This window comes from Uloborus diversus, chromosome 5, assembly GCF_026930045.1.
Source record: "Uloborus diversus isolate 005 chromosome 5, Udiv.v.3.1, whole genome shotgun sequence".
Classification (NCBI taxonomy): Eukaryota; Metazoa; Arthropoda; class Arachnida; order Araneae; family Uloboridae; genus Uloborus; species Uloborus diversus.
The window spans coordinates 15,855,242-15,880,689 of record NC_072735.1 but is presented as its reverse complement, the minus strand read 5'-3'; the positions used below and the strand labels follow the sequence as shown (position 1 = coordinate 15,880,689).

At 33.8% G+C, this 25,448-nt stretch overlaps 2 protein-coding genes across 2 annotated transcripts in view; one reads left to right on the top strand and one right to left on the bottom strand.

Annotated features, from left to right (window-relative positions):
- Nucleotides 1-25,448, top strand: part of LOC129223366 (transforming growth factor-beta-induced protein ig-h3-like) — a gene marked incomplete in the record, with an annotated part of 615,676 nt that overhangs the window by 496,223 nt on the left and 94,005 nt on the right.
- Nucleotides 1-25,448, bottom strand: part of LOC129223370 (hemicentin-1-like) — a 181,411-nt gene that overhangs the window by 134,908 nt on the left and 21,055 nt on the right. The window contains exons 2-12 of the mRNA XM_054857950.1: nucleotides 15,118-15,347; nucleotides 12,376-12,498; nucleotides 11,989-12,160; nucleotides 9,224-9,448; nucleotides 6,308-6,489; nucleotides 6,155-6,227; nucleotides 5,525-5,669; nucleotides 3,693-3,814; nucleotides 2,667-2,969; nucleotides 1,538-1,810; nucleotides 527-796 (exon numbers count right to left, since the gene is read on the bottom strand). Of these exons, the coding sequence (XP_054713925.1) occupies nucleotides 527-796; nucleotides 1,538-1,810; nucleotides 2,667-2,969; nucleotides 3,693-3,814; nucleotides 5,525-5,669; nucleotides 6,155-6,227; nucleotides 6,308-6,489; nucleotides 9,224-9,448; nucleotides 11,989-12,160; nucleotides 12,376-12,498; nucleotides 15,118-15,347 (2,118 nt within the window). The remainder of the gene's footprint in view (nucleotides 1-526; nucleotides 797-1,537; nucleotides 1,811-2,666; nucleotides 2,970-3,692; nucleotides 3,815-5,524; nucleotides 5,670-6,154; nucleotides 6,228-6,307; nucleotides 6,490-9,223; nucleotides 9,449-11,988; nucleotides 12,161-12,375; nucleotides 12,499-15,117; nucleotides 15,348-25,448) is intronic.

Below are 25,448 nucleotides of genomic sequence, written 5' to 3'. Positions count from 1 at the left end.
CCAAGTTGGCGACCAAAAGACTGGTGATATATTGCCAAGTGTCTGCAAATTATAACACCACTTGAGTTTACATCAAAATTAACAGTGATTTATCTCAAAAAAGGGGCAAAAGACCCCCTTTGAAGCATCCGAATACAACCAAAAAGGGAGGTGCACAACTAAACCCCACTAGGAGTCTAAGCACCAAGTTTCAACTTTCTAGGACATTCCGTTCTTGAGTTATGCGACATACATACACACATACGCACATACATACGTACATACAGATGTTATGAGAAAACCCGTTGTAATTAACTCGGGGATCGTCAAAATGGATATTTCAGGTGTCTGTACGTTTGTAGATATATATCCATGTGTGGTCAGGTTGAAAAATAAACTCAACATTCATTCGGGGTGAGCAAAATGGAAATTAAGGCCGATTTTTGAGTGAAAATTTTTTCGCGAATACAATACTTCCTTTTTTGTAAAAGGAAGTAAAAAGACTTACTAAAAAGATATGCAAGAGAAACATTAATTTATTACTTACACCCAACATTCAGAGACATTGTTTCTTTGGCTTTTCCAGCTTCATTTTCAGCAACACACGTATAATTTCCTGCATCAGTTTCTTGCACGTCATATATGACAAGAGAACCATCAGAGGTAATTTGTATATAAGAAAGAGGTTGAATTTCAGTACCACTCTTATACCATTTCACTTTTGGATCAGGTATGCCCTCAGCAATACATCTAAGAGTTGCCTGGTCTCCGTTTTTCACTATTACTTCTTTATCTGGCATAGTTATCAATGGAATCTCTAGAAATGAACATGAAGAACTTGCAGGGAGTACATGCATTATGAAATTCAAACAAATGAAATTGGTAGTCTCTTTAAAAATATTTAAATAATATTGATTCTAAAATCAGCTTTTGTTACTACAGAGTCTAAAATATGTCAAAACCGACTGCATTCATAGTTTACTGCAAGCTTTTAAATAAATTTGCTAAATAATGTTTTAACTTTAATGCTTTTTAGCAGCACAAAGAATGAATTAAGATGTTTTGACATTTTACTATTTTGATTCCATGAGCTAGTGTTCTTCAAATGCCATAAAAAAATTATGATTTAAAAAATACTTTGCTTAGAAAAAATAATAATCACCATAAATGGAAAACTTCACTTAAGATCCAAACATTTGTTATGTGACGTTGCACTGGGTGGAGAAATGATGTGGCGTCTCACTCTAACCGCAATAATTTATATATATAACTTTTTGTTTTCATATTGAATGGCAACTGTTATGATATTCGAATCGCTAGTGCTGGTGCCCATGTTTAAAAATAAAGTTAGTTTTAGTTCTCTCTCTCTAATGAATGTCGTTCAGTTACTTTCGTTAATATATATGTGGAGAGATCACCATAGAGTGCCCCACAGTTAATTCAAAAGATTTTGAGTAATAAATCAATAAATTGTTGCCAATAGTTTAAATGATTATTTTTAACTACAAGAAGCTGAAATTGGAGATTTCACTAAAAATTCTTAAAACTTAAAACCAACCTATGAAATATAGATGAGTACTTCCAATTTGTGTCCCGGCCAGATTTGTTGCAATACAATCATATCGACCTTCATCCTTTGGATCAGCAGAATGTATAATTAGATGTTTTCCTTTTACTTCACTCCTACCAGAGAAGAAATTCTGATTGTGCACAGGGCTCCAAACCCATCTTATGCTAGGTTCAGGATAGCCACTTGCTTCACAAGAAATATTAATGAAATCCCCAGAAGCAAAGTTCTTTTTTTCAGGTATAATTACCACCTTCGGTGAAGCTGAAACACATAATGCAAATATGAAAAACAAATCATTTACATAACATTTAAATTAACAAAAAAAAAATTCCATTTAGTCTTTATGGTGAAAATAAAAATCAACAATCACTAAGCAGTAAAAAGTATGCTAGCTAAACTAAATGGCTGTGCATAAATATCACACTTTTTTCATCATATCTGACCTCCTCTCCCTTTTGTCATAAAGTGTTAAACTTCACCTCATCCTCTCCCCTTCTCTTGTCACGCAATTTTACATAAGTATATTTTTAGAAAAACGTGAGATGTTACCCTTCTTGTTATGCCCTCATTCAAATCTGTCTTCATGAACCCCCTCAAAGCGTTACATCATTTGTGGACAACTCCTAATGTACTTTTGAAGAAGCTTGAAACACATTAATGTATTTAGCAGTAAGTTACTGCCTCTAAGCCAAGGCTAAGGCACAACTACCTGCAATATATCAGACAGTCTGGTTATCACACCCAGAGAAGGCAGTTTCATTCTTATTAGAACTAATCAGTCTGGAATAGTGAATAATCGAGCTGGAGGCAGTTCATTTCATTGAAGCTGAGAGTGCCAACAAACTGGTAGATGAAGGAAATTCATCCCATTAGCAAGCGTCTACAGCATGGTGAAGTTTGACTCATAGATTAAAAGCAAAACATGGGGTATTTAGCAGTAAGTTACCACCCCTAAGCCAGGGCTAACGCAGAACTACATGCAATTGATTTTTTATAATTATGTAATTAAGACTGTTTAAATAAATAAAATGTATGTAAATAAATAAAACAAAAAAATAAATACAGTAAACAGTATTCACAACACTCAAATGCAAATAATTCTCAACAAATTTCTTACTGTAAGTATGTAGATATATATGATCTTGAGATACCCCTCCATCATTAGCAGCAGAACACTTATACCATCCTTCGTCTTCCGGTGAGACATTTCGAATTACAAGTGAATCATTTGGATAAATTATGACTCGAGCTATATCAGGAATAGGAATTGATTTGACGTAGCCAATATTTTGCTCATCTGGAACAATCTTGCTCCATGTAACATTGTGTTCAACAATACTTTGCACTTCACATGACAGCACTGCTGTGTCACCAATGGTTCCAGTAACATTTCCAGTTCTAGTTATGGTAGGAGGTGGTTCTAAAATAACAAAATATGAATAAATAAATAAGGAATTCAGTTAATGCCATACATAAATCATTAACAAATGACTGACCTTGAAAAACTTTTATTGCCTTACTTGAAAGACATTCAAAAGTAATTTTTCTCAATACATTTTGAATACTTTTCCACATTACATAGATTAGTGTATGATTTTTTTGAGTTATGTAGTTTAAAAACTTACAGCAACAGACAATACCTAATATTTTCTAAGTCTGAATGAGCATTTAAGTCTGTATTGGATGAAGTAGCTATGAATAAAAACCATGAATGCTTTGAGGCCAACATTCTTACACCTCAATCAGGGCCGGATTTAGGGGAGGGCAGGCGGGGCTACTGCCCAAGGGCCCCCACAACAAAGGGGCCCCACAATAAAGTTTTTACAAAGTATCCCAACTTTCACTGGTCGAAAATATCGGATAGAAACATATGTATCGAAATGTTCGGATATATATCAAAGTAACGGATATTTTCGAAAATATGATGATCTTTTCGAACCCTGATTAGGGGCCTCCACTCCTTAGTTGCCATAGGGCCTCCACACTTCCAAATCCGGCCCTGACCTCAATCCTGTTATGACTACTTATTTAAAACCCCTCTTAGAGTACATGATTATGGGGTGCAGCAAGGTGAATTTTGTTAAACTCTATTAAATATTTTTTAAATAACTTTTGTACATAAAAAATAAGTGAATAAAAATACCTTTCACATCAAGGAATATAACACTAGAAGATTTCCCAGCAATATTAGATGCATTGCAAGAATAAAATCCCTCGGATAACATCGTCACTTCAGGCACAGTTAAAATTACTTCAGTAGTTTGGCTAAAATATAGCGTTGAAAACAATTACTTTTAAAAATTCAAAACTAAAAAGAATGAAACAAACATGGATAAATAAAAGCAAAAAATATAGGCTTATGAAGAGCTTATGTGTAACAAAAGCAGGAGTGAATTATGTGAATATTAAATATATATATATATATATATATATATATATATATTTACAGAAATTTATTGAAGTTTATCAAAACTAAATTGTAGTTGCAAATTTAAAGATATCATTTTAAGCTATTTGTAATAAAAGTTACAAACAAATGGTGATATAAATTATTGACAAGAGAATAATACAGATGCCTTGTAAACACAAATTTACTTCTGTAGGTATTGCTGTTTACCCTAATATAGCAAAGAAATAAGAAATTTGCCATAATTACTAGTTGCAATTCTGTTAGGAAAAATGCATTTTAGCATCTTATATAATTAAAAACTGAGCGTATGTATCTATGTATGTACCTATATATCTATGTAGTCATCTATGTCCAAATTTCTTCTCCTGAACGACCGTGAGCTGACCATTGAACCAGGTAACGATGGATTCATAATCTTCTCGTCTTTATGCTTGGCTATTTAACATAATCCTCTGATAATAATTAGCGGATACATCAATTAAAAACCCTTAATTATGACACTTAGATTTTGACATAAAATCCCTACTTTTTGAAGGCTTTCCTCCATTCAAATTATTATTCAGTGCATCATTTCAACTTTCTGCAACAATGCTTTTATTAAAATTTATAGCATGAAGAAAATCATTGAGACAAAAGATCTGTCCCCCCCCCCCCCTTTTTTTTGAAAATTAAAAACAAGTAAAATTCTTGCTTTGTTTTAAAGGCTTTTGATGTATCGGGGGATTGAAAAGGTTTACTTTTGGTTATTTTTCCACAATCTGCTGCAAAATTTTACTGTTTTTTTTCCTTTGTTTAAGCCTGAGTATTGAACACGTGCGTCACTCACTTGTCATAACTTTTATTTTCGAGGTGGACCGTGCAAAGCTGAGTCATGCAGCTAGCACAATTTTAAAATGTGTGGCCGGCTCAGGAGCTTTTCTCCTTACCATTATACACACAAATCGAATTTGTAACCATTGTGAATCTACTTGTTTAATATTGAACACCTAATTCAAAATTAATTTTCTGTAAAAGGGATATAACCAGAGCTAATTGATACAAAAAATGAGTTGATCGGAGCAATTTCAAAGAAATTTTCGTGAGTTGGCAGACACATACATATGCACTTTTACAGGCCCGGATCTGTGAACCCACAGTGTGGAGGGGTTTACGTCCTTAAGGGGCCGAATGGCCCAAGAAATTGAAAAAAAAAAAAAAAAAAGCACTGAGATTAATTAAAGTTGCAAATATATGCCTCTGGGGAGGGGCCCTACAGATTTTGATGCAGTGGGGGGGGGGCAAAATTTATAGATCCAGGCCTGCACTTTTATAACAGATTTTTCCAAGAAAGCAATTAATAATATAAGAAAAAGTTACACTATAAAATGAGGGGGAAAGGGGAGAGAGAGATAGAGAGAATAATGGATGAATTAAAAAAAAAAATGGGAGTGTGAAATCGCTGAACAAAATGTGCTCCTTATTCATTTTACAAATAAAATTTTAATCATTACTTTTCTAATTGCACAACAAAGGCATAAGACAAGATTAAAAAGCGTTTTTAAAACAAAAACGCTTTTAATACTCACGGAAAACGTTGTTCTTGGCTAATTGGTACTCCCTCTTTATACCATATTACTGAGAAAGGAACTAAGGACTGTATGTAACACCTCAAATCGACATCTTCATCATAGTAGCCATTCATGCGAGATCTTGTGTTTACTTCTGGTACATCTGTGTGCAAAATGAAACAAGTATCAACAAGGGATGTAAAAAATCTCTTCCAACCATCCGGCCTTTTCGCCGAATATTGATCAGATCATCTAGCTGAATATTCGGCTTGACTAAATATTAGTAAAGTATGTATTCGACAGCTGAATATGTATACTAGTAACAGTGGAAAAAAAACATAAGATTTTAAACATTTTAATTTGAATTACTGTTATTGCATAACTATTTACGGTTTTCATGAAATAAATAAATAAATAAGTAAATTTCTTCTTTAAACATTTCATTACATTTTAAATGATGGTTGGCAACAGCTGCTCATGATTACATTTTTCTGAAATGTGTTGCATGAATAAAAATTTCTCATTCATTTAGTTTTCGTTAATTCCGTTGAGTAGAACTGTAAACTGTTTGGAGAAGTCAATTATTATTTCACTTACATATTTCAACCACCATTAAAACCTTTCTAAAAAAAAAGTAACAATACATACCAGGCAACTGAGCACTAATAGCTGTAGATGTTGTACGTTCAATAGGGTAGCCATATTCATCTGAACCAGCGACCTACATTGTATAAAAACTCATGCAAATAAAACACAAGAAAACAAAGCATACAAATCAGATTTTATAGTAAAAAACATTACCTTCAAATAAAAATATTCATTTGGAGGGAAAAATGTAGTTGCATTAAATAAATTAGATCCAGGAAACCTGTACAATGGAATGTCTTGTAAGTTATTTCCTTCCAAATCAACAATTTTTACATTTTTAAATGTTGCTGGTTCTGGCAAATCTGTTGCATTCACTAATAAATAAGTAGGAGCTCCTAAAAACATTTTAGAAATACATAAAATTACACTGGAAATACAAATCAACATAAATTAAAAATTTATACAGTAGAAATTCTAAAAAAAAAAAGTTTTACACCTCAATTTAAATTTAAAAAAACTGCAAGATAAGCTCTTTCAGTGTGTTACATAAAAACATTGTAGAACATTACATAATGATTAGAATGCTTCTTTTACTAACTTCTTCAGAACTTTTCCCACACATGTTCAGGGGTGTAAAAAATTTCTCAATCTTAATATTTCCCCAGAAAATAACATTTTTGCCCTAAGTTTTCCCAGACTGTATTTGTAACCTATATAAAGAATTATTGTGTGATGTAACTTAGCAATCTGATATGTTATTCAGCATAAATGTGTTTCATATACCTAATCCATGCCAGTTGCAGAAATTCTTGCAGTATGAAAACCAATCTACAAAAATTGAAAGACTTAACTGGATATAAAAAAACAACAATTTTATAAGTTCATAAATCTTAAAAACTCAGTGAGAGATGTCCCTGCACAGCATCAAAGTGAAGTAAAAGATTGCGCAGATTTCTTTCTTTCTTTTTTTTTTTTTTTTTGCAGACATTCATTTGCTTGTTTCCCTCTTCTGGAGTCTGTCTCTTATTTGGGAGGGTCTGAAAAAAAGAATCCTGTTTCGTTCTTGTGAAATACGTCTTTGTCTGTGTATCAAGATAAACGCAACAGCATACTTGTTGTGTACTCTTTGCAAAGTTTTATCTTCATAAGCAGTTTCCCCACATAACACATGAAACACAACATTATTCACACAATGCACAAAACACATTATTCAGAACTCAAAACTTGTTAAAGAAGTCAACCACTACTGGCACAAAAGTCTTTTTTTTCCCCAGGGAGCCTGCAAACTCCATTGTGTTTTGTTTCATTAAAGTTCCAATAGTCGAGATATTTTTTTCCAAACTAAATTATAAACCATTTAATTAGATTGTCATTTATTTCTGGAAATTTTCCATTAGACTTCTCTTTACACCTCAAAATTTGAAAGTTTCCCATTCTTTACAAATTTAAAATTTTGTCCTTCAAATTTTATTGAATTCGTGTTTTCTCACAGCCAAAAACATCTGCCAACTTAATTTCCGTATTTCCGTTTTCTTCAGACTCAACCAGTTTATCCATTGCTCCAATGTTAAAATAATTCGTTTATTTGATATGTTTTAAGCTGTAGTGTAGGTAAGAATTGTAGCTGAAGTGCACAATCATTCCTCTTGTATACCCTGTAAATTCACATCATATGTGTGTGTGTGTGTGTGTGTTTTTTTTTTTTTTTTTTCAAGGATAGAGAGACTCTAGGGATTATCAACAATTTCCTTTTCACTTGTCAACCCCTCTTTGCACTTGTTGTCCATAAGTAAACACAGGGCCGGATTTAGGGGAGGTCAGGCGGACGACTGCCCCTGGGCCTCCACAACAAAGGGGCCCCCACAATAAAATTTTTACAAAATATCCCAACTTTCACGAGTCAAAAATATCGAAAATATCGGATATATACATATATATAAAAATATTCGGATATATATCAAAGTATCAGATATTTTCGAAAATATGATGATCTTTTTGAACCCTGATTAGGGGCCTCCACTCCTTCGTTGCCCCGGGGCCTCCACACTTCCAAATCTGGCCCTGAGTAAACAATGCATCAAAGTTGATTCACCAGTTTGGAATATGGATTCTTTTCACAGGGAAATTTTCGGACAAAGGACCAGTCGGTGGTAGCTTATAGAGGGTTGGCTGGTCCTAGAGGACTTTTATTATTGATTGTACAGTGAAAAAACATTAGTGCCTAGTCTATTTGGTCTTTAATAAAGGTGTGCATTTACAAAAGTTTCCATGTATATTACAATGTTTCTGACAGTAAATGCAATGCGTTGGAGTCAAGAACTTAACAGCATGCAACTGTAGACCTTTTTTGTGAACACGCAATCACTACCAACTAAACATCTTTTTTTTTGCTCTTATAAGAAGCACCATAAAAGAATAATAGCAACAACGCTGCAGGGTTCTTGCAGGGTAAATATATGAATCACGGTTTGTCATTTATTTTAACACAATATCTTTACACACACACTGGTGTGTGTGTGTGTGTGTGTGTGTTTTTTTTTTTTTTTTTTTTTTTTTTTTGAGGGAGTGGCAAATGAAGATCGGCAAAAATTAGGAGGATATACTGGATTACAGAATGATGTTACTTTCTGTTAAAAGAGGGGTGGGGGTACAATCGATGGAATGGTTACTTTTGGGATTTCACGATAAATTTACATTAGGACAAGTTCCAGTTAATTTTGAAAAAATATTTAGTTTTTTATTCTGTTATCATTTAGTATGATAAATTCTTTTCCTAGTGCGTCTACATAGTAGGTCAATCTATTTCGTAGTACATCTACTCATATTAACTCTGTGATGGTTTTGAACATTTTATCACGATCTAGTGAGCATGATTCAAAAGCATTTTACACTTATTTTTCTGATGCTAAATGCTCGTTGTCAAATAGTCAGAGATAGAAGGTAAGGCACTTGATTTACATGGCAAGTTACTCCAAAAAAAATTTTTATGGGGAAGAATTTCACGTATCTTACTCATGACCCCGGACTGTCAGAGGGTTAAATACTTATTCTTATTTTATCTTGCAAAAACTTCAAGAAAATGACTTGATTTTAAGTGTGCTGAAATATTGAAAATGAATAGTTTCAAACCTTTAAGAGGCCTATGATATGTTTCTTTCAGACTTGCTGTTGGTTGTCTGGAGAAACCATGGACAAAATCAATTTTGCTCAAGCCAGTGGCCCGAATCGTATGAGATGCTTCACTATTTATTCTTAACTTCCATCGACCTGGTTCAGGATCCTTAATATTTACAATGCTGATGTTTTTATGATTGAGCAGCTCTAATAATCCTTTTCTTTGATCTATAACTTCACCTAAAAGGAAAGAAATAATAATTAAGAATACTAAAAACTTAGCTAGACTAAATAAAGAGACATAGCAAGAATTTTAGTCTGTGGAGGGATGCATGTTTAATGAAGATAAAATAGAGTAACACAAAGCTATGGCTCAGTCAATTCAGTCATAAAAACAGACTTTCTAAACAAGAAAAATGCCAAAGTAGAACACTTTGGATATAGGACACTAGCATTGACTTATGCGCATACACAGAGCTGCCATCTGAATTCGTGGCAGAAAATTGGTGGCGGGGGGTGGGGCAGGGGTTAAAATGACGCTTTTCATTAAAAATATAACAGATGTAATAAATAAGTTACGTTAGTAAAATCTAGAAAGTATCTCCCCCTCCCCCATTTTCAAAACAATTTTCAAAACAAAACTGATAAATTTAAGGTAGAGGTAGGGAGGGGGAATTATCAAGATTTTTTGAAAGTTTTTTTTTGTATTAGGTTATTTCTAAGTTTTCTGGCAATTTTTAAACAACGTGTTTTCCACATGGCGTCAAGTTGGAGTTTCTTCATTTTTAGTGTACGTTCCGAATTTGTTTGTTCCAATTAGGTTTCTTTTGTAACTCATATGGACAAAAAGAAAAGGTGCCCTAGCATCAAAATGGGCCAAGACAAAGTGGAAGGAATGCATTCCTGGAACTGGCTAATTGATTTTTTGCATGATTTTTGAATTTTTTTTATATGTGCGATATGGTTTGCTTTATTTTATTTTTTTTTTAGAAAAGAAAACCTGCACATGAAAGGGGGAACTAAAGTTCTAAAAACGTTCTGACGAGCAGAGCTGAAAATGTTTGGTGTGAGTGTGTGCATGCTTTTTTTTTTTTTTTTGAGGGAGTGGCAAATGAAGAAGATCGACAAAAAAATTTATGAGGATATACTGGATTACAGAGTGATCTTACTTCGGTTAAAAGTAGGGGGCAGGGGTATAATCGATGGAATGGTTACTTTTGGGATTTCACGATAAATTTACATTAGGACAAATTCCAGTTAATTTTGAAAAATATTTAATTTTTAATTCTTTTATATTTAGTATGATAAATTCCTTTTGTTTATTTTTAAGCAAAAATTTGAAACATTAGTTAGCACAAAAGCATTATTAACTACATGATTACTAATGAGGACAATATCTGTGTTGATGGAAATATTTTAGGGTGATAAAAAAGAAGACCTGTTTTAATAGCGTCATAGTTCAAGGCTGTAGTTCGTAGAAACTAGCTTTTTTCATAGCAGTTGGCAGGTCTGCATATATAGTAGACTCTCTACGTTAACACTTCCTATCGTGAAAACCATACCATCCTGAACACATTTTGATCTTCCAGGCGAATGCACTTTCCAGTCTCCCTCTATAATGAACCCTTTACAACCATAATCTGAACACATTTGTATGGTCCCATGAATGTTCAGAATAGGGATAATCTGCAAAAATTTTATTAAATCAGCTTTATAGAGCTTTTGCTAGAAAACTAAATTAGAAAAGAAATGTAGAAAATGTGTAGGGTAAGTGGGGGCAAAAATTTTCTGCAACATTTGAAAAGAAATATGAAGAGTTGGTTTGGAAAATAAATACTACTTATTTCTTTTCAAAGACTCAGAGACTTTTTAATGACATGACAAGCATATTTCATGTACTGGAAATCAGGATTATGCCTCACAAATTTAGCCACTTGTACTTTGGTGGTTTGCATTTTAAATAAAAATTTAGAGCCATGGGAAATATGGGGGAAATAAAGCAATTGGAATTTTAAAAATATGACATTTCAATGTTTCATTTTTTAAACTACAAAATGTCAAGTATTCCAAATGTTGAAAATCAAAATTGTAAGCATTTTTTCATTTCATGCCATCTTTCATTCCATCCTCATAGAGTTTTTTTTTTTTTTGAAATGATCACTATTATGTTTTTTGCCATTTTTAGATATCTTTAATTCCTCTAAAATGAATATCACTCTCTAAAAAATGTAAAAGAGTATTTTCACACCTTGGAAAAAAAAACTAGATATTACCCTGAGTAGACTAATCAAGTTTTATGGTGATTTAACAGCAAAAAGCCAAGAAAATGAAGAAAGCCGATTTTTGATGTAATTACCTGCTATTTTGTAATGTTTGCAAACTCGACACTATATAGGATTGCAGATTGGACATTATTTTACCAATAAGCAATAAGCTTACGTCCCTCGCCTTGAAAAAGGGGTTCCTTGCAAATCAAAAAACATGTACGCAATAATTTAATTTTTCTGCTTTATTAACTTTTCCCCTATTAATTTATCTTACATATTCAAGGGGTTCTTTCTTAACAGAAGAACATTGTAATTATTAAAATGCAGAATTAATAATTAATAAATCACAACAATGCTAAGATTGAGACAAAAATAAAGAAATTGACAATTAAGAGTGGGACACTAATCCAATTCATAGATTGTAAAAATTAAATATACTAAGAAGAATATATTTTATTTGCAAAATGTGCTGAAATACATATATAAATTGAATGAAATATGTTAATAGTTTACCTCTGGAATTTATAACTGTTATCATAGGATTTTCTCCAGATACAGAAATTGTAAATTCTCTAAGTGAATTATCTACATCAAATTCAAATTCTTTCAAATCCCCAGCACTTCGGTCTACAGCAAACAGATTAACTTTTCTTGCTTGAAGAGAGACTCGAACAAAATTTAGCACCTAAAATCAAAAACACAGTAAATATTTGTTTTAAAATTCTTACCTTTCATATCATACAATAGATAGGATTTAGGCAGAGCTATTTTGTTGATTCTTCTCAGGTGGTATTTTAAGAGCACAAAAATTTAAAAACAAAAACATACGTTTTTTTTAAAAAAAGAAGGGAAAAAAAATTAACAATTTTTTTTTAATCAAATAAAATTTCCTACACTTACTTCATCAACATCGGACTTCATTAAGTGGAAAACTTGACCAGAACTTGTTGATGCTATTCGCTCATAAGCTTGATATCCTGGATGGGAATGATTGCCACAATCACCAGTCATGACAAATACAACCTAAAGCATTTTGTTGTTTTATTGAACTAGAATTATTATTTTTTAATTAAGCTGTGTTTTCTATTATAATTGAAAATGAGTCTTATCAAGAAATATGCAAAGTTGTGAGAAATGGTTGAATAATAAAAATGAATGCATCATCAAGTGTTTTTATGTTTCATCTCCACTCAAAGGGGTGCACGGGGGGGGGGGGGGAGGAACACCTCTTGGCCCGGGCCCGAGATTAAAGGGGACTCAATATTTTTAAAACAAGGCATGAAACAGAAGGGTAAACGATATGAAGGGCAGGGGGGTGGAAAAGTCATTTGTAACGGGCCTCAATATTTCTGGACACGCTCCTGTCTCCACCCACACACTGACGACCTTTTAAGAGTGGATAACACATGCAATCAACTCAAAGGATCGTGGCATTCCCCAATACATTTTTGAGGAATTTTATAACAGGGTTAAAGCTGGGTTGAAAAGTTCATTAGCATAAAAGCTAAAATTGAGGGGAAAATTTTAGCAAAATGATACATTCTGATATATTTACATATGCCTCAGTGTGTTTCGTCTCCAGTTGAAAATAAAACTCCTATTTTATCTGTGACATCTTTGAAGAAATAAGTACAGCAGCTATTTTTTTAAAATGCAAAATAAAAAAAGAAAACAATATGATTGATCTTTAGAACGTTGCAGTCTCTCCTCCTACTAAAGCAGTTATTGGGGGACCTAATGCCGGATAAGATGAAGTCTTATTGAACTTAATAGTTGTTTAATCATCTTAGCTAAGATTCAAAAAGATTAAGTTGATTATGGCCAGGCATGCTTCCTCGCTCTAGGATCATACATTTTTTCTTTTCTTTTTTTAATAAATTTTTTATTTCAGCAAAAAAGCAAAAATGCATTGCTTTGTTTTCGTAATTGAGATAGTGTTTTCGCATTCTGCGAAAAATGCGATCGTAGCGGTAACCCTGTTCTAGCCTTGATGTGGTTTCTGCTGTGGTTAATGGTCAAATTGAACACTTGTAGAAGATGGAAAGAACTGCTAACCATGAGGACATTGGTAAACCAAAAAGCATCATGTGAGGATAGGTGAAGGAAAGTGAAATACATGTGTCTTGGTTACAATCTTGAGCTATCGTTTGTTAACGAAATACAGCTTAGCAGAATAAGTTCATTCTTTAAGTGTTGAGCTTTTTAAACTACATATTGAGAATAAAAATAGTAAGTCTGTAGTTAATTACATATGTTTTTCCCATTACAAATTAAAAAATTTATAACACTCACTATATTACTGCTTCCAAAATGTACTTTTTATACTTATGAAAATGAGTTAAATTTTTGAAAGTAGTTGAGCAATTTATAATTTTAAGAATGCTTAGTTTGTTTAAGATATGTTAGACTAAAGAACTATCGGAACTGATGTGATATACCCCACCCTTGGCGACTTTTTCCTGTTGGCGCCAAGAAAGCATCGCCAAGAAAACGATGTATGACGACATATGTCATACATCGTTCTTAGCGATGCTTTTTTAGCGCCAACAGGAAAAAATCAGATAAAAAAACATGATCAAAGCACTTCAGAACACAATATATATAAAAACAACATAAAAGCACAACAAAAAGCATCACAAATATATGCTTCAAAAATGTACAGGGCCGGGGTTTTTTGTAAACATATTAAAATACAATGAAATAAATTATTGTATTAATTACAAGTCGAAATTAATGCATTAATTTTTTTTCATCATTTCTCCGGGATACGAGCCCTCGGTCTCATAGTACTTTCGTAATGAGACCTCGGCTCGCCGGCCCTGCCTCGGTCTCATTACGAAAGTACTATGAGACCTCTGGCTCGCCAGGACCTCGCTCCGCTCGGTCCGTTATCCCTCCGACTGTTAATATACATTACAGTCGGAGTATGATCACAGTTATGTATACTACAAGAACCCCTCAAGGATTTGTAAAAACAAAGAATTTTGGAAGTGAGAGGTTTTTTTTGAATTCTAAAATAAAGAACTTACCTTTTTATATGGTATAAATATTCACACTCAGTCTAAAACAATACATCATGTGACAATGGCACGTTACAGATACACACCACGTTGGAGTTAACTTTTAATTAACCTTCAAGTTTGAAGAAACTGGCATTTTCTAATGTTTTTACTTCAAAACACAACTACTGAATTTAAACTAGCACAAAATAAGCATTCCTGTAAGGTATATTGCACGAAACAACAAAACGTCGTAAAATCCCCCTAAGAGCGGAACATATGTGCACCTACCTCCACGGACACACGTGCGAAAAGAATTAGTTCACATCTGTACTTCCCAGGTATATTCTGCAGGGTTACTAGGGCTACCGGAAAAAGTTTCATCGCCAACGTTGGCGATTTTCGAAATGAGCTAAAAATTCTATCCTCGCCAAGGGGGGGGGGGGGGTGTATATCACATCTGTACCGAACTATCTTGTAGTGTTGTTATATTTCACACAAATATGTATGCAAGAGGCACTTTATTTTATGCTATACGTTGTAATCTTAAATCTTACTTTATTTATAGTTACATGTTCAATAATTACATTTTATTATTTCGTATTTAACACACGCAAGTTATGGAATTAAAAAACACACAAACCTGACTTTGCTTCCTTTGAATGAGTTTCAGAACATCATCTAGCAAATAATAGTCTTTTGCTCGTGCATCAGTAAAAACATAGATGTGAGAATTCGGCAAGCACACCTCCAAGGCCAACTTAATGGCGCCTATGCTCATCTCAGGACAGTCACCACCCCCTTGAACATAAAGGTCTTTAAGTTGGCGTTGAAATAAATCTGGATCAGTCGTTACTGTAGCTGGACCAACATCTGAAACAAAACAAATCTTTTAATATTTAGCAAGGAAAAACAAGTATTGTCCAAAATAACAGGGATGCAAGGGTGCAAGGGGAGGGTCATGATCACCCCTAAACCATTGACAATCTTATTCATCTGTCATTATTGTATATGATCATAATTTAATAACAGCAGAGCCGATCCTGGGGTGTTGGCTGCCTGTGTGCAAAGACCTACTGTGACGCCCCACTAGAGCATTTTGCGTATTTCGACTAATACTTAAAGTTTATCCATCTTCCTTGCAATTTCTCTACCAAGTTCTAATTCAAAAAAACGAAACAGATGCATAAATTTACAAAAAGGAAGAACAGTTTTATAGTAAGAAATAACTTATGAGCACTTTACTCTTTGAAGAAAGCAGTAGATGCAAAAATTACTAGTTGTAAACAGTGTTGCCAGATGGTCAAATCCAGATTTCCCCAATTCCTTTCCAACTTTTCCCCAAAAAGCGATGTTTTCTACCAAAATTCCCCAAATGCAAAAATTAGTTTTCCACTAATATTTTCATAAAAAGAATAGACTTCCTCTAATATTTTTGTCTCTTGAAAATTTTTTTTCCCCAAATAGCCAAATTTTCTTATAAAATTCCCCAACTTTTTTTTTCTTCACATTTTTGCTTTTTTTTTGTATTCTTTATCTTTATCTTTACTAACAATAAAGCTGAAAGTCTCTCTCTGGATATCTCTCTGTCCGGATCTCTTTCTGTCTGTCAGGATCTCTAACGTGCATATAGCGCCAAGACCGTTCGGCCGATTTTCATGAAATTTTGGCAAAGAATTAGTTTGTAGCATGGGGGTGTGCACCTTTAAGCGATTTTTTTGAAAATTTGATTTTGTTATTTTTCTATTCCAATTTTAAGAACATTTTCCCGAGCAAAATTATCATAAGATGGACGAGTAAATTACCAAGTTATCATAACGCGGAACCGTAACGTGGGCAAGCCAATTGGCGAGAAATTCATCATGCATTATTTATAAATATACAGGGGGAACAAAAGACCTTTTAATTTTCTACTACGGGCAAAGCCGTGCAAGTGCCACAAGTCATAAATACAAGCGCCTGACCGAGAGATAAGAAATAACCAATTTTTTTTTCTACTCGCATTTACTACTCTGCTTCTGAATGTACATTTAAACTATGATTTTTGTATATATTTATCCAAGAACACTCTTCATCACTTATTTTTACCTGTTTCACGTATCAACTAGTTACTCACGCAGAACATTAATGCGAATTCCATAGCATAATATTCCACATAATGCGAAATGCGAATTCCATAAAGTTGAGCAAAGCTAACCAGGCCCGGACTGGCCATAGACTTGACCGGGACATTTCCCGGTGCGCCCTCTCGAAAGGCGCCCTTCTATTGTTTTCTTTTTTTCCAAAATAATGTTTTAGCAATATGGAAATAAATTATGTAGAATCAAGAAATGATTTTGCGTGTGAATATTTTTACATCCAAAAGCAATGCTCTTCTTATTTATATAAATGATCCCTTTTATTTCCCTCATAAAGGCAATTAGTCCCCACTCCTTTCGTAAACTGTTTGAGGCTTATATTTTGCTCCAAGGTTCAGATCTGAGGACAAAAGCAGACCCATGGTGTTTCCCCAATAAAAAAGGGATGTGAGGGTGAAAGTGACAACACACATATCTATGGTCAAGAATGGTTTGATTTATTAACTGTACTAAAGTTGCTGTCAGAGCGAATAGCATGACTCCCTGTTCTGCTAACGATCATGAGTGCAATAGAAGCAAATAAGATTACAAATAATGTTAATTTTTGAAATCGGCGCATTAAAAATAGTGTTATGTTGAAATAAGCCGTATAAAATCGATATTTTAGTGGATGGATGCACACGATGACAAATGTCGCAACGGTGATTCCCAGATTTTTTGAGTCAAGGCGCCCTTTTTGGAACTTAGATTTTTGCATGGCGCCCTTCCCAAAATAAAAGTATGACTTGTAACTGACAGTCAAAAATAAATACGAGTCTTGTATCTGCATCTTTATTTATCCTGCAGAGGTTCTGAAAAAATTGGAAAACAGTTTCATTAATAATAAGTCTAAATTAGTTGAGAAAAAATAGTAAAATTTCGACGTAGTCCTAGGAGGACTGCAGGGCTTCCCGGAGCACATTTGGGGAATTACTGGATGAAACAATAAAGATGACGAACAGTTTTAAAGATAAAACATTTTTCGATTTTAAACAAAGTTTTGTCAATTAAAATCATAACAAAAGTTAAAGATCTTTGCCGTTGGCAAGCTTTGTGTTCAAAACATATTCCAGTTTTTGTAACTGGATTTAATTCCTGCACTGTTTTAGTCTTTTTAGCCAGAGGTGTGTTCAAAAAATATTTATATTTGAATTTATGAATAAAATCATTATAATAGTGCATTTTATGCTGCTTTCCTTTAGCTATATCATTTTGGGATGTTTTTTAATCTGTATTTTCCCCTCATATGAAGCTCGATACCCCCCCCCCCTCCTCGCTACTCTGCTGACTTGTGAAAGTTGTTTCTAATAAATTTTGCATCAATGAAACAATACAAATCATTATGAACAAAACGAAGTTTGAGTTTGAAGAAGGAATGCATAACGATGTTGGAAATAAGTGAAACGCAAAGGTATTACTAGCAGCGTGGCAAGGGGGGGGGGTCCGCCCCGGGTGTGACCTTTCTGGGAGGGGTGACACTCAAAGTGTAATTGCAAGTATTTGAAACGAAGCTGAAATGCATTTTCAAGAGTACTAATATGAAAATTTTAAAGGGGGTGGGACCGCCCGGACCTCAGTATTTCCCACCACACGTCATGGAATTAATACTATGTACTATACTCAGAATTAGGTTCATACTGTCAATACTTAGGCAAAGTAGTGACCTCTTATACCAACAAACTGAAAACCATTATCTTTTCCTGTGTGTGCGATAGGTTTAAAGTAATTACGGGGCCAACAATTTCATATAGGTCCCCTTACTTTATTGATCTCTCGACGCCCACATGCGTGTGGGGCAAGTTACATAAAAAGCATTCATAGTTTTTATTTGTCTTCTGTATATTAACCCACTAAAAATTTTGTTTTTCTCAAATGCAGTTGTTTCTAAAAATTTTAAGATTTTCACATTTACATAGAATTAAAATTTTTTTTTTTTTTGCATTTTAGAGGGGGTGGGGTGATATCACAAATTACCGCTCGATGGTCACCCGGTACGCTACTTGTACCACAAATATTAATAAGAGTCACTAAAGACTATACTATTAGAAATCTAATGTGAGAAATATCTATAACTTTTTTCGTTTTCTACCTGCAGCTAGTTATACACATAATAATAAGAGAGTATATTGACTACAAGGGCGCCCATATAAGAAGGGAAGTAGGGGCTCAAGCCCCCTCCCCCCTTAGAATTGAGAACTTCCTTGCTTTAGTGCTTTTTTCTTTGCAAAAATGCATAAAAATTTCTTTTCCAGCCATTAATGAATAAGTTATTAAAAATGTTAAATTTTTATATATCTAATCTGTACTGAAATAAGTTTCCGCGGGGAAAATATTTAGCTAAACCATTGGGAAATTTTTTGAGCCCCCCCCCTCCCCCCTTAAAATTTTGCATGTGGGCGCCCTTGATTGTCTAAAAAATAAAGAGCACTTTTTCTTTCACAGAATAAAAGCTAAAGATTCTAACCATTAAAACATTTTATGAGGGTCTTTCGCAGCATTCTTGTGCAGTACAAGAGCTTTTGACTAACTATCTTATGATTAGTAGCAAAAAAGGATCATACATGTAGACCACACACGTTGGCTTTAATGGTTTTATGGCTTTAAAGACACCTTTTAAGATGCGTTTTATGGATAAGGATTTGCGATGCTTGAGGATTCGTGGCAACGGATTTATGTTGGACAAGGAAGGACAACTATCATAAATTTTATTTCCAGTTAGACGACAGAGGTCCGATTGCTGGTAATAACAGCAATCGGACCTCTGTCGTCTGAATCGAAGAGTCATTTGGATCAGATTTTAGTGTTAGTAAACAAGTGATTTGGAAGCTGCAGCAAAATTAGATACATCAAGTCAAAGAATTTTTCAACAGTAGGTTAGTCATTTTAGTTTTCATTTCCTTTTTATTGCGAAAATATTTTCCTTCGTGTATAATCTTAAATTATAGAACTACGATCTATGATTCGTAAAAAACTAATAGGATCTATGAGCTGTGAAATGACAAATAAATGATATTGCAAAATTTTCCACAATACATATAGTTAAAAAAAAAAAAAAAAAAACGTATGTACTTAGATAAGTTGAAAGATAAAATCTAAGTGACTTGTGTTATCAATTGAAAACTATTATTTTAAAAAGTAAAACAGATTAAGATCAAGCCTGTCCCTGAACTTTTTTTTTTCATTCTTCCTCTCTTTTTTATTATGATTGGTTTATTTCATGACGGCTCTTTCTAGGTCACATCAGTTTTCTAAAACAAAATTTTACATCCAAAAAGTTTTCGAAACTTCAAGACAATGCCATAAAAATGAATGGAAACGTTTTTAAAATGTTCATTTTTTTTATGCACTTTTAAAGTATAACACTTTGGACAGCTAGAATTTCTGAACCGAATTTTCAGAAATTAGATCCTGATCTAAGAAAGAGAGGTGGGGGGGGGGGGTATCATCACGAAACACCCTCCTGTTTTCTTACTATGCGGAATAAAAAACTTGTAATTTTAATTTTACTTCGAAAAAATTAAGGAATTCTTCAATGAAAAAAGGAGGCAAGGGAAAATTAGACAACATGGTCAAGAAATTTATTTGCTCTTCTGTTAAATTGAAATCTTTCCTCTCTTTTTTTAGGGAGGGTCTCTTTCTAGGGGTTAATCAGTAATATTTAAGGGGGTGCGCCAACACTCTTGGGGGGGGGGGGAGGTCTCTCCTACTGTTGTTGAACTTGCAAAAAATATGACTTCTCTTTTGGACATTCTCTGTAACAAAAAAAGGGCTTTATTTAGTTATCAATGATTTTTCACCCCCTTAAAATGTCCGCACTATCTCTTAAGTCCTTAGATATTATGGAGGAAAAATCGGCGCCCTTCAACTCAGCCTTCCCGTGCCCTTTTGACCACCCAGTCCGGCCCTGAAGCTAACCCAACACTGTTTAATACAAACAATGTTCCACTACTTCTTGACGCAAATTTAAATACCAAAAAAAAATCTTTTTTCCCGAGGTTTTTTTTTTTCTCCCAGGTTTTTCCCAAGGAAAAAATTTTTCCCCAAAGAATTCCCCTCAAAACCCATTTCCCCAAAATTTCCCCAGAAAGCACCAGATTTCCCCAAAATGGGGAAATTTCTCCCAATCTGGCAACACTGGTTGTAAAAATGCATTTAGTGTCTTCAGTGAAATTAGAGGAAGGATGGATGAGGGAGGGTCCTCCAGAAAATTTTTGATATTGATGTATGAAGAATAGCTTAAGTTATCCTTTGGTTGAGTTAGGTTGCAAGGAAAAGATTAGGGTTGATTCAAGATCCAACGAGATATTTTCAAAATTGAAGTCAAAAACTGCAGTTTTAGGAACTACATAGTTCGAAACTTTAGGAGAAATTAATTTTGGGGTTCCATCCTTAAATTCCTTTAAAATTGAAGTCAATTTAGAGCTGTTTTTTATGACTTTAGCTTATGAAGGATCGCTGCTCATTCCAAAAATTGTCTGAAACGGAAGTCAAACATGCTATTTTGGGCGACCTTTGTTCACGTTACATGAGAGACGGAGATTTGGTCCTCTTTCGTCAAAAGTTTTTGAAATTGAAGTCTAAGTAGCAAATTTAGAATGTCTTTGGTGACAATTGGGGATCTGGTGCCTTTTCCTCTTGAAATTCCTTGGCACTGCATTTTAAAAACACATTTTTTGGATAGATTTGGTAAGGATCAAGAAAACGTGAGACATTACCAAACGAAATAATTTTTTGAAACTAAAATCTATTTCAGACTATTTTTCCGAAAGAAGGGTTTGGGAGCAGCCCCCCCCCCCTCCCATTAAATCAATTACTTTTAGAGAAATGAGCATAGTTTAGCTACGACTAACAATTGCTGGTTTTGTCACTGTATTTACGAGTTTTATTGCATGTTTACATCTGTTGATAAAAAACAAAAGAGAAGAATTGCAAACTAAGAAACCTCCAGATTCTTATTTTGCATTTCTTTTATAATGCAAGCAAAAGATCACGCAAGCTTTCATGTTATAGCTAAACGACTAGTTGTAAGATTTCATGCCATTTATTTGTTTATAATCCTTTATTTATAAATGATGTACAAATAAAATCTTCAATGAGCCTAGTATTGAGTTCCACACGTACACACACACAAAAAAAGTCTTAAAGACATTATGAGCTTAAAAAAAAAAAAAAATTACTGTTGGAAATTAGTTATTACACTCTCAACCATTGACACTTTTAAGAAACTTAACTATTTTTGATTTAAATGTATAATAGCAGAGCACATTTGTGTGAGAAATACTGACCCGTGCGATTGAGAATAATTTGTTTAGCTCAAACTTACGAAATTTTTCATTTCCTTACTTACACTTGCATTGAAATCTTCGAATTTTTGACCAATATTCTAGTTTGTTTCATAAATAAATCGTCAACTTTATGGGATTTATTTGCTGTCATCTTTGAAACTGGCAGGGTCAGATTTACATCTAGACCTCATACTTGAACCAACAGCACATTGAACAAGAAAATAATAACAAAAACTAGAAAGTCCGTGACTTGAAAGAAACAGACAATAGAAATAAAACGCTGAAAAGTAAACCAGACACAACAAAATGTAAGAACATGATTGTTTGTTTACAAAAATCGCGCTGCCAGCAAAAAGCAGTTTTGGTCACAGTTAATGCTGTCAACAACCAGTTTATGCTCCTAAGACTGCGTTCGCATACCTCGACCGGCAGCTACCGGTCGAGTATGCGAACGCAGTCTAACTCGAGGATGGACTTTTTAAGTCCCTTATAGCGACCAGTTATAGGGGTTCCAATCTGTAGAACCGAATCTCAGCAAAAACAACCCTGTTGTAAAAATTTCGCCGCCAAGAAACTCTTTAACTCTCCCCCACAAAAAAGAAAGCCTTCATCCTAAACCAAAAAAAAAAAAAAAATTAATTTGAATTTTGACATCTTGAATTCAAATTATGTTTTTTGCAATCACGAGTGTGTGTATGTTGGCGTGTGTGTTGGGGGTATGTGTATGTGTATGCAGGCATGTGTGTTTGTGTCTGTGTGCTGGCATAAGTGTGTGGGTAGTTGTGTGTGTGGGTGGGCGGGTGTGTGTAGGCATATGTGTTTGCACCTGTGAGCAGGCATGAATGTGTGGGTAGTTGTGTTTATGTGTGTGTATGTTTTTGTGTGTGTGTACTTGTGTGTGTTTGTGTGTGTTTGTGTGTGTCCGTGTGTGTGTGTAGTTGTGTATGTATGCGCGTGTGTGTGGGACATGGATGCAACCTGGAGACGGTTTTCGCTGCAGGTGCAGCATCGTGAGGACCCGGTCGACGGTGGTGCTGCAGAGGGTGGCGGTGGGAAAATAAAATGATAGGAACGTCAAAAACAGTCAAATGAGAACAATAAGCAATCGTGATTGCTCAAAAAAAAAAAAAAACCCCTCAGCCTTAAAAAGTCATGATATCTAGTTTGCCCGCCAAGTATCTGTCAAACTATCATCCTCCCTGTTCTCCTCTTTCATCACACCTACTTCCGTTAGATCCTCCTCCCACCTTCAACTCCTCAGAAATATGGATAGATCCTTTAAATTGCTTATCTTGTTTAGCGGGAAGCTTTTGTAGTTGAGGTGGTTGCTTGGTGAGCAAAAATTAATGTCACTCCTCCACTACGAATGAGACCCCTCAAAAAAGTGAGAAAAAATCCCTAGAAATAGCCTCTTAAAGATTTGAACGACTTAGTTTTAGCAATTCCTTCGACCTCGTGTGCACCCCTGATAATTTATAAATAAAACGAATGTATATATTAATATCATATAATCCTAATTATACCTAATTAAAATTAACTAAACATTTTTTTTCGATATAATCCACACATGTATACATTTTATCATTGAACTTGGAGGGAGAGGAGTATCAGGAGAGTGATTCAAGGACTACCTTAAATGCGATACAGAATACCCTTAGTTTGAGGGGGTCCTGCGGAGAAATTACATTTTACACTAGATAAGAAATAAAATTGAAGCACTTTTTGAGTAGACTCAAAGACTTATTTAATTATTTTCAAGGACTCTAGAAAAATTAAACTTATTTAAATCACTTCATTTGCACTTTACATTTTAATACTAACATTTTAATACTTGATTGTATCATTTTACTGAATTTTTCTAAACTTGTAAGAAACTTCTGTTTTAAGTTTTTTTTTTTTTCAAATACTGTAGATTTTTCCTTACAACAATATTTTTTTGAATACAAGTAGTGTGGACAATGAGAAAGAATATTTTTTTCTTTTGCTAAACAGATTAATAGTATGCAATAGAAGTAAGATAAAAGCAAGCAATAACAGAAGAACTTCCAAAATACTAAATTTGTTATCAAAAAATTAATTAGATATGAAACATGTAAACATACTAAACGTACATACTAAACGTACATACAAGTACATCGTACACACATAAAATTATTGTGTGCGTGTGTGTATGTGTATATTAGTGCAAATATATCAAACGAAGAGGGAGGACACGGAAGATTTTAGTACTCCAAAGGGAGGCACGAGTCAAAAAAGATTAAAGAAACCCTGTTATAAAACATTTTCAAGGAGAAAACAAAAAAAAAATATTTTGAATGTGTAAAAAGAAAGTAATATCAAACGATGTAAAAAAAATTAAGGAATTCAATGAGACAGAGAGAACTATATAAAACAAATATAAGGGTTCTAAAGAACGACCGTTCATTTTTTAGGAGATCGTACTGCACCGTTTATTTTAAGGAGTCAGTCATTTACATCCGTTCGTTTATGAACGACATATCCCTAATATTAACTTCTTGCTATAGCGCGAAAGTAAATCACTTCATTTTTTAAAAAAAGTTTGGTGCCCCCGAGCCCCTGAGTCTGTGCCCCATGCGTCCATGCCTTAATCTGTCCCTGCTGGTCCATAGAGTGCAATGCGCGATGTAATCAACAAGTAGAGTCTCGTGGGATAAAGTGGTCATAAAATACAAGTTTTTCAACTTTGTGGTTAAAAATCAGTACAGAAATTTCTACTAAAAATTCAATTTTTTTTGTTTTTACTTTACATTACATTAACAAAGAACACGCTGGACTGAATTTTAAGATGAAAAAAATTGAGTTAAATAGCTTAATGGCATTTTCTTTTTCATGTTTGTTAGAGGAACTGGAGTGGGGTAAAGTGGTCATAGTTAAAACAATTGATCTAAAATCATCATAAATAACCGTAATTTTTTTTAATGCTCAGTATACCTAGCTCTTTAAATAGATTTTTGATGGCCAACTATGGGCAAAAGTTAGTTGTCCAAAAATTTTAATCACATTTCACTCCTGGATTTCATCAATATCATCAGGAAAGGTGCGATAATTTGCAATGTTTTATTTCTTTGGGAATATATTAACCCCTTCAGTCAGAATTATGAAATATTGGACTAAAAATGTTGATATTTGGTACACAGTGTACTATGGTGAAGGGTATCTTATAGAAAAAATTTTGAGTTTTTTGTAGGAGAAAAATTAAAGGAGTTATGGCGCGTTCAATATTCCAGGCTTATATTTTTGAAATCAATATTTCATATACAAAAACGATAAAATACCGAATAAACTTCATTATAAAATGTTCTGCAAACAATTATAAAACATAATATAAGCGTTTGAAACGATTCATTAAAGATTATATATTTTTAAAAAAATCAGGAAAAAAACCTCGCTTTTCAGATGAAAATCCATGGTTGAAAAAATGAGCCACTCTCTATCTCTCAATCCTTATATGTCAGTGTTGTCAATCCCAAAACGAAAAATTATTTCACAGATTATAATAAGTAGAATGTAAAGAGTCAACTACAAAAAAAAATCAACTAATTAAATCAATT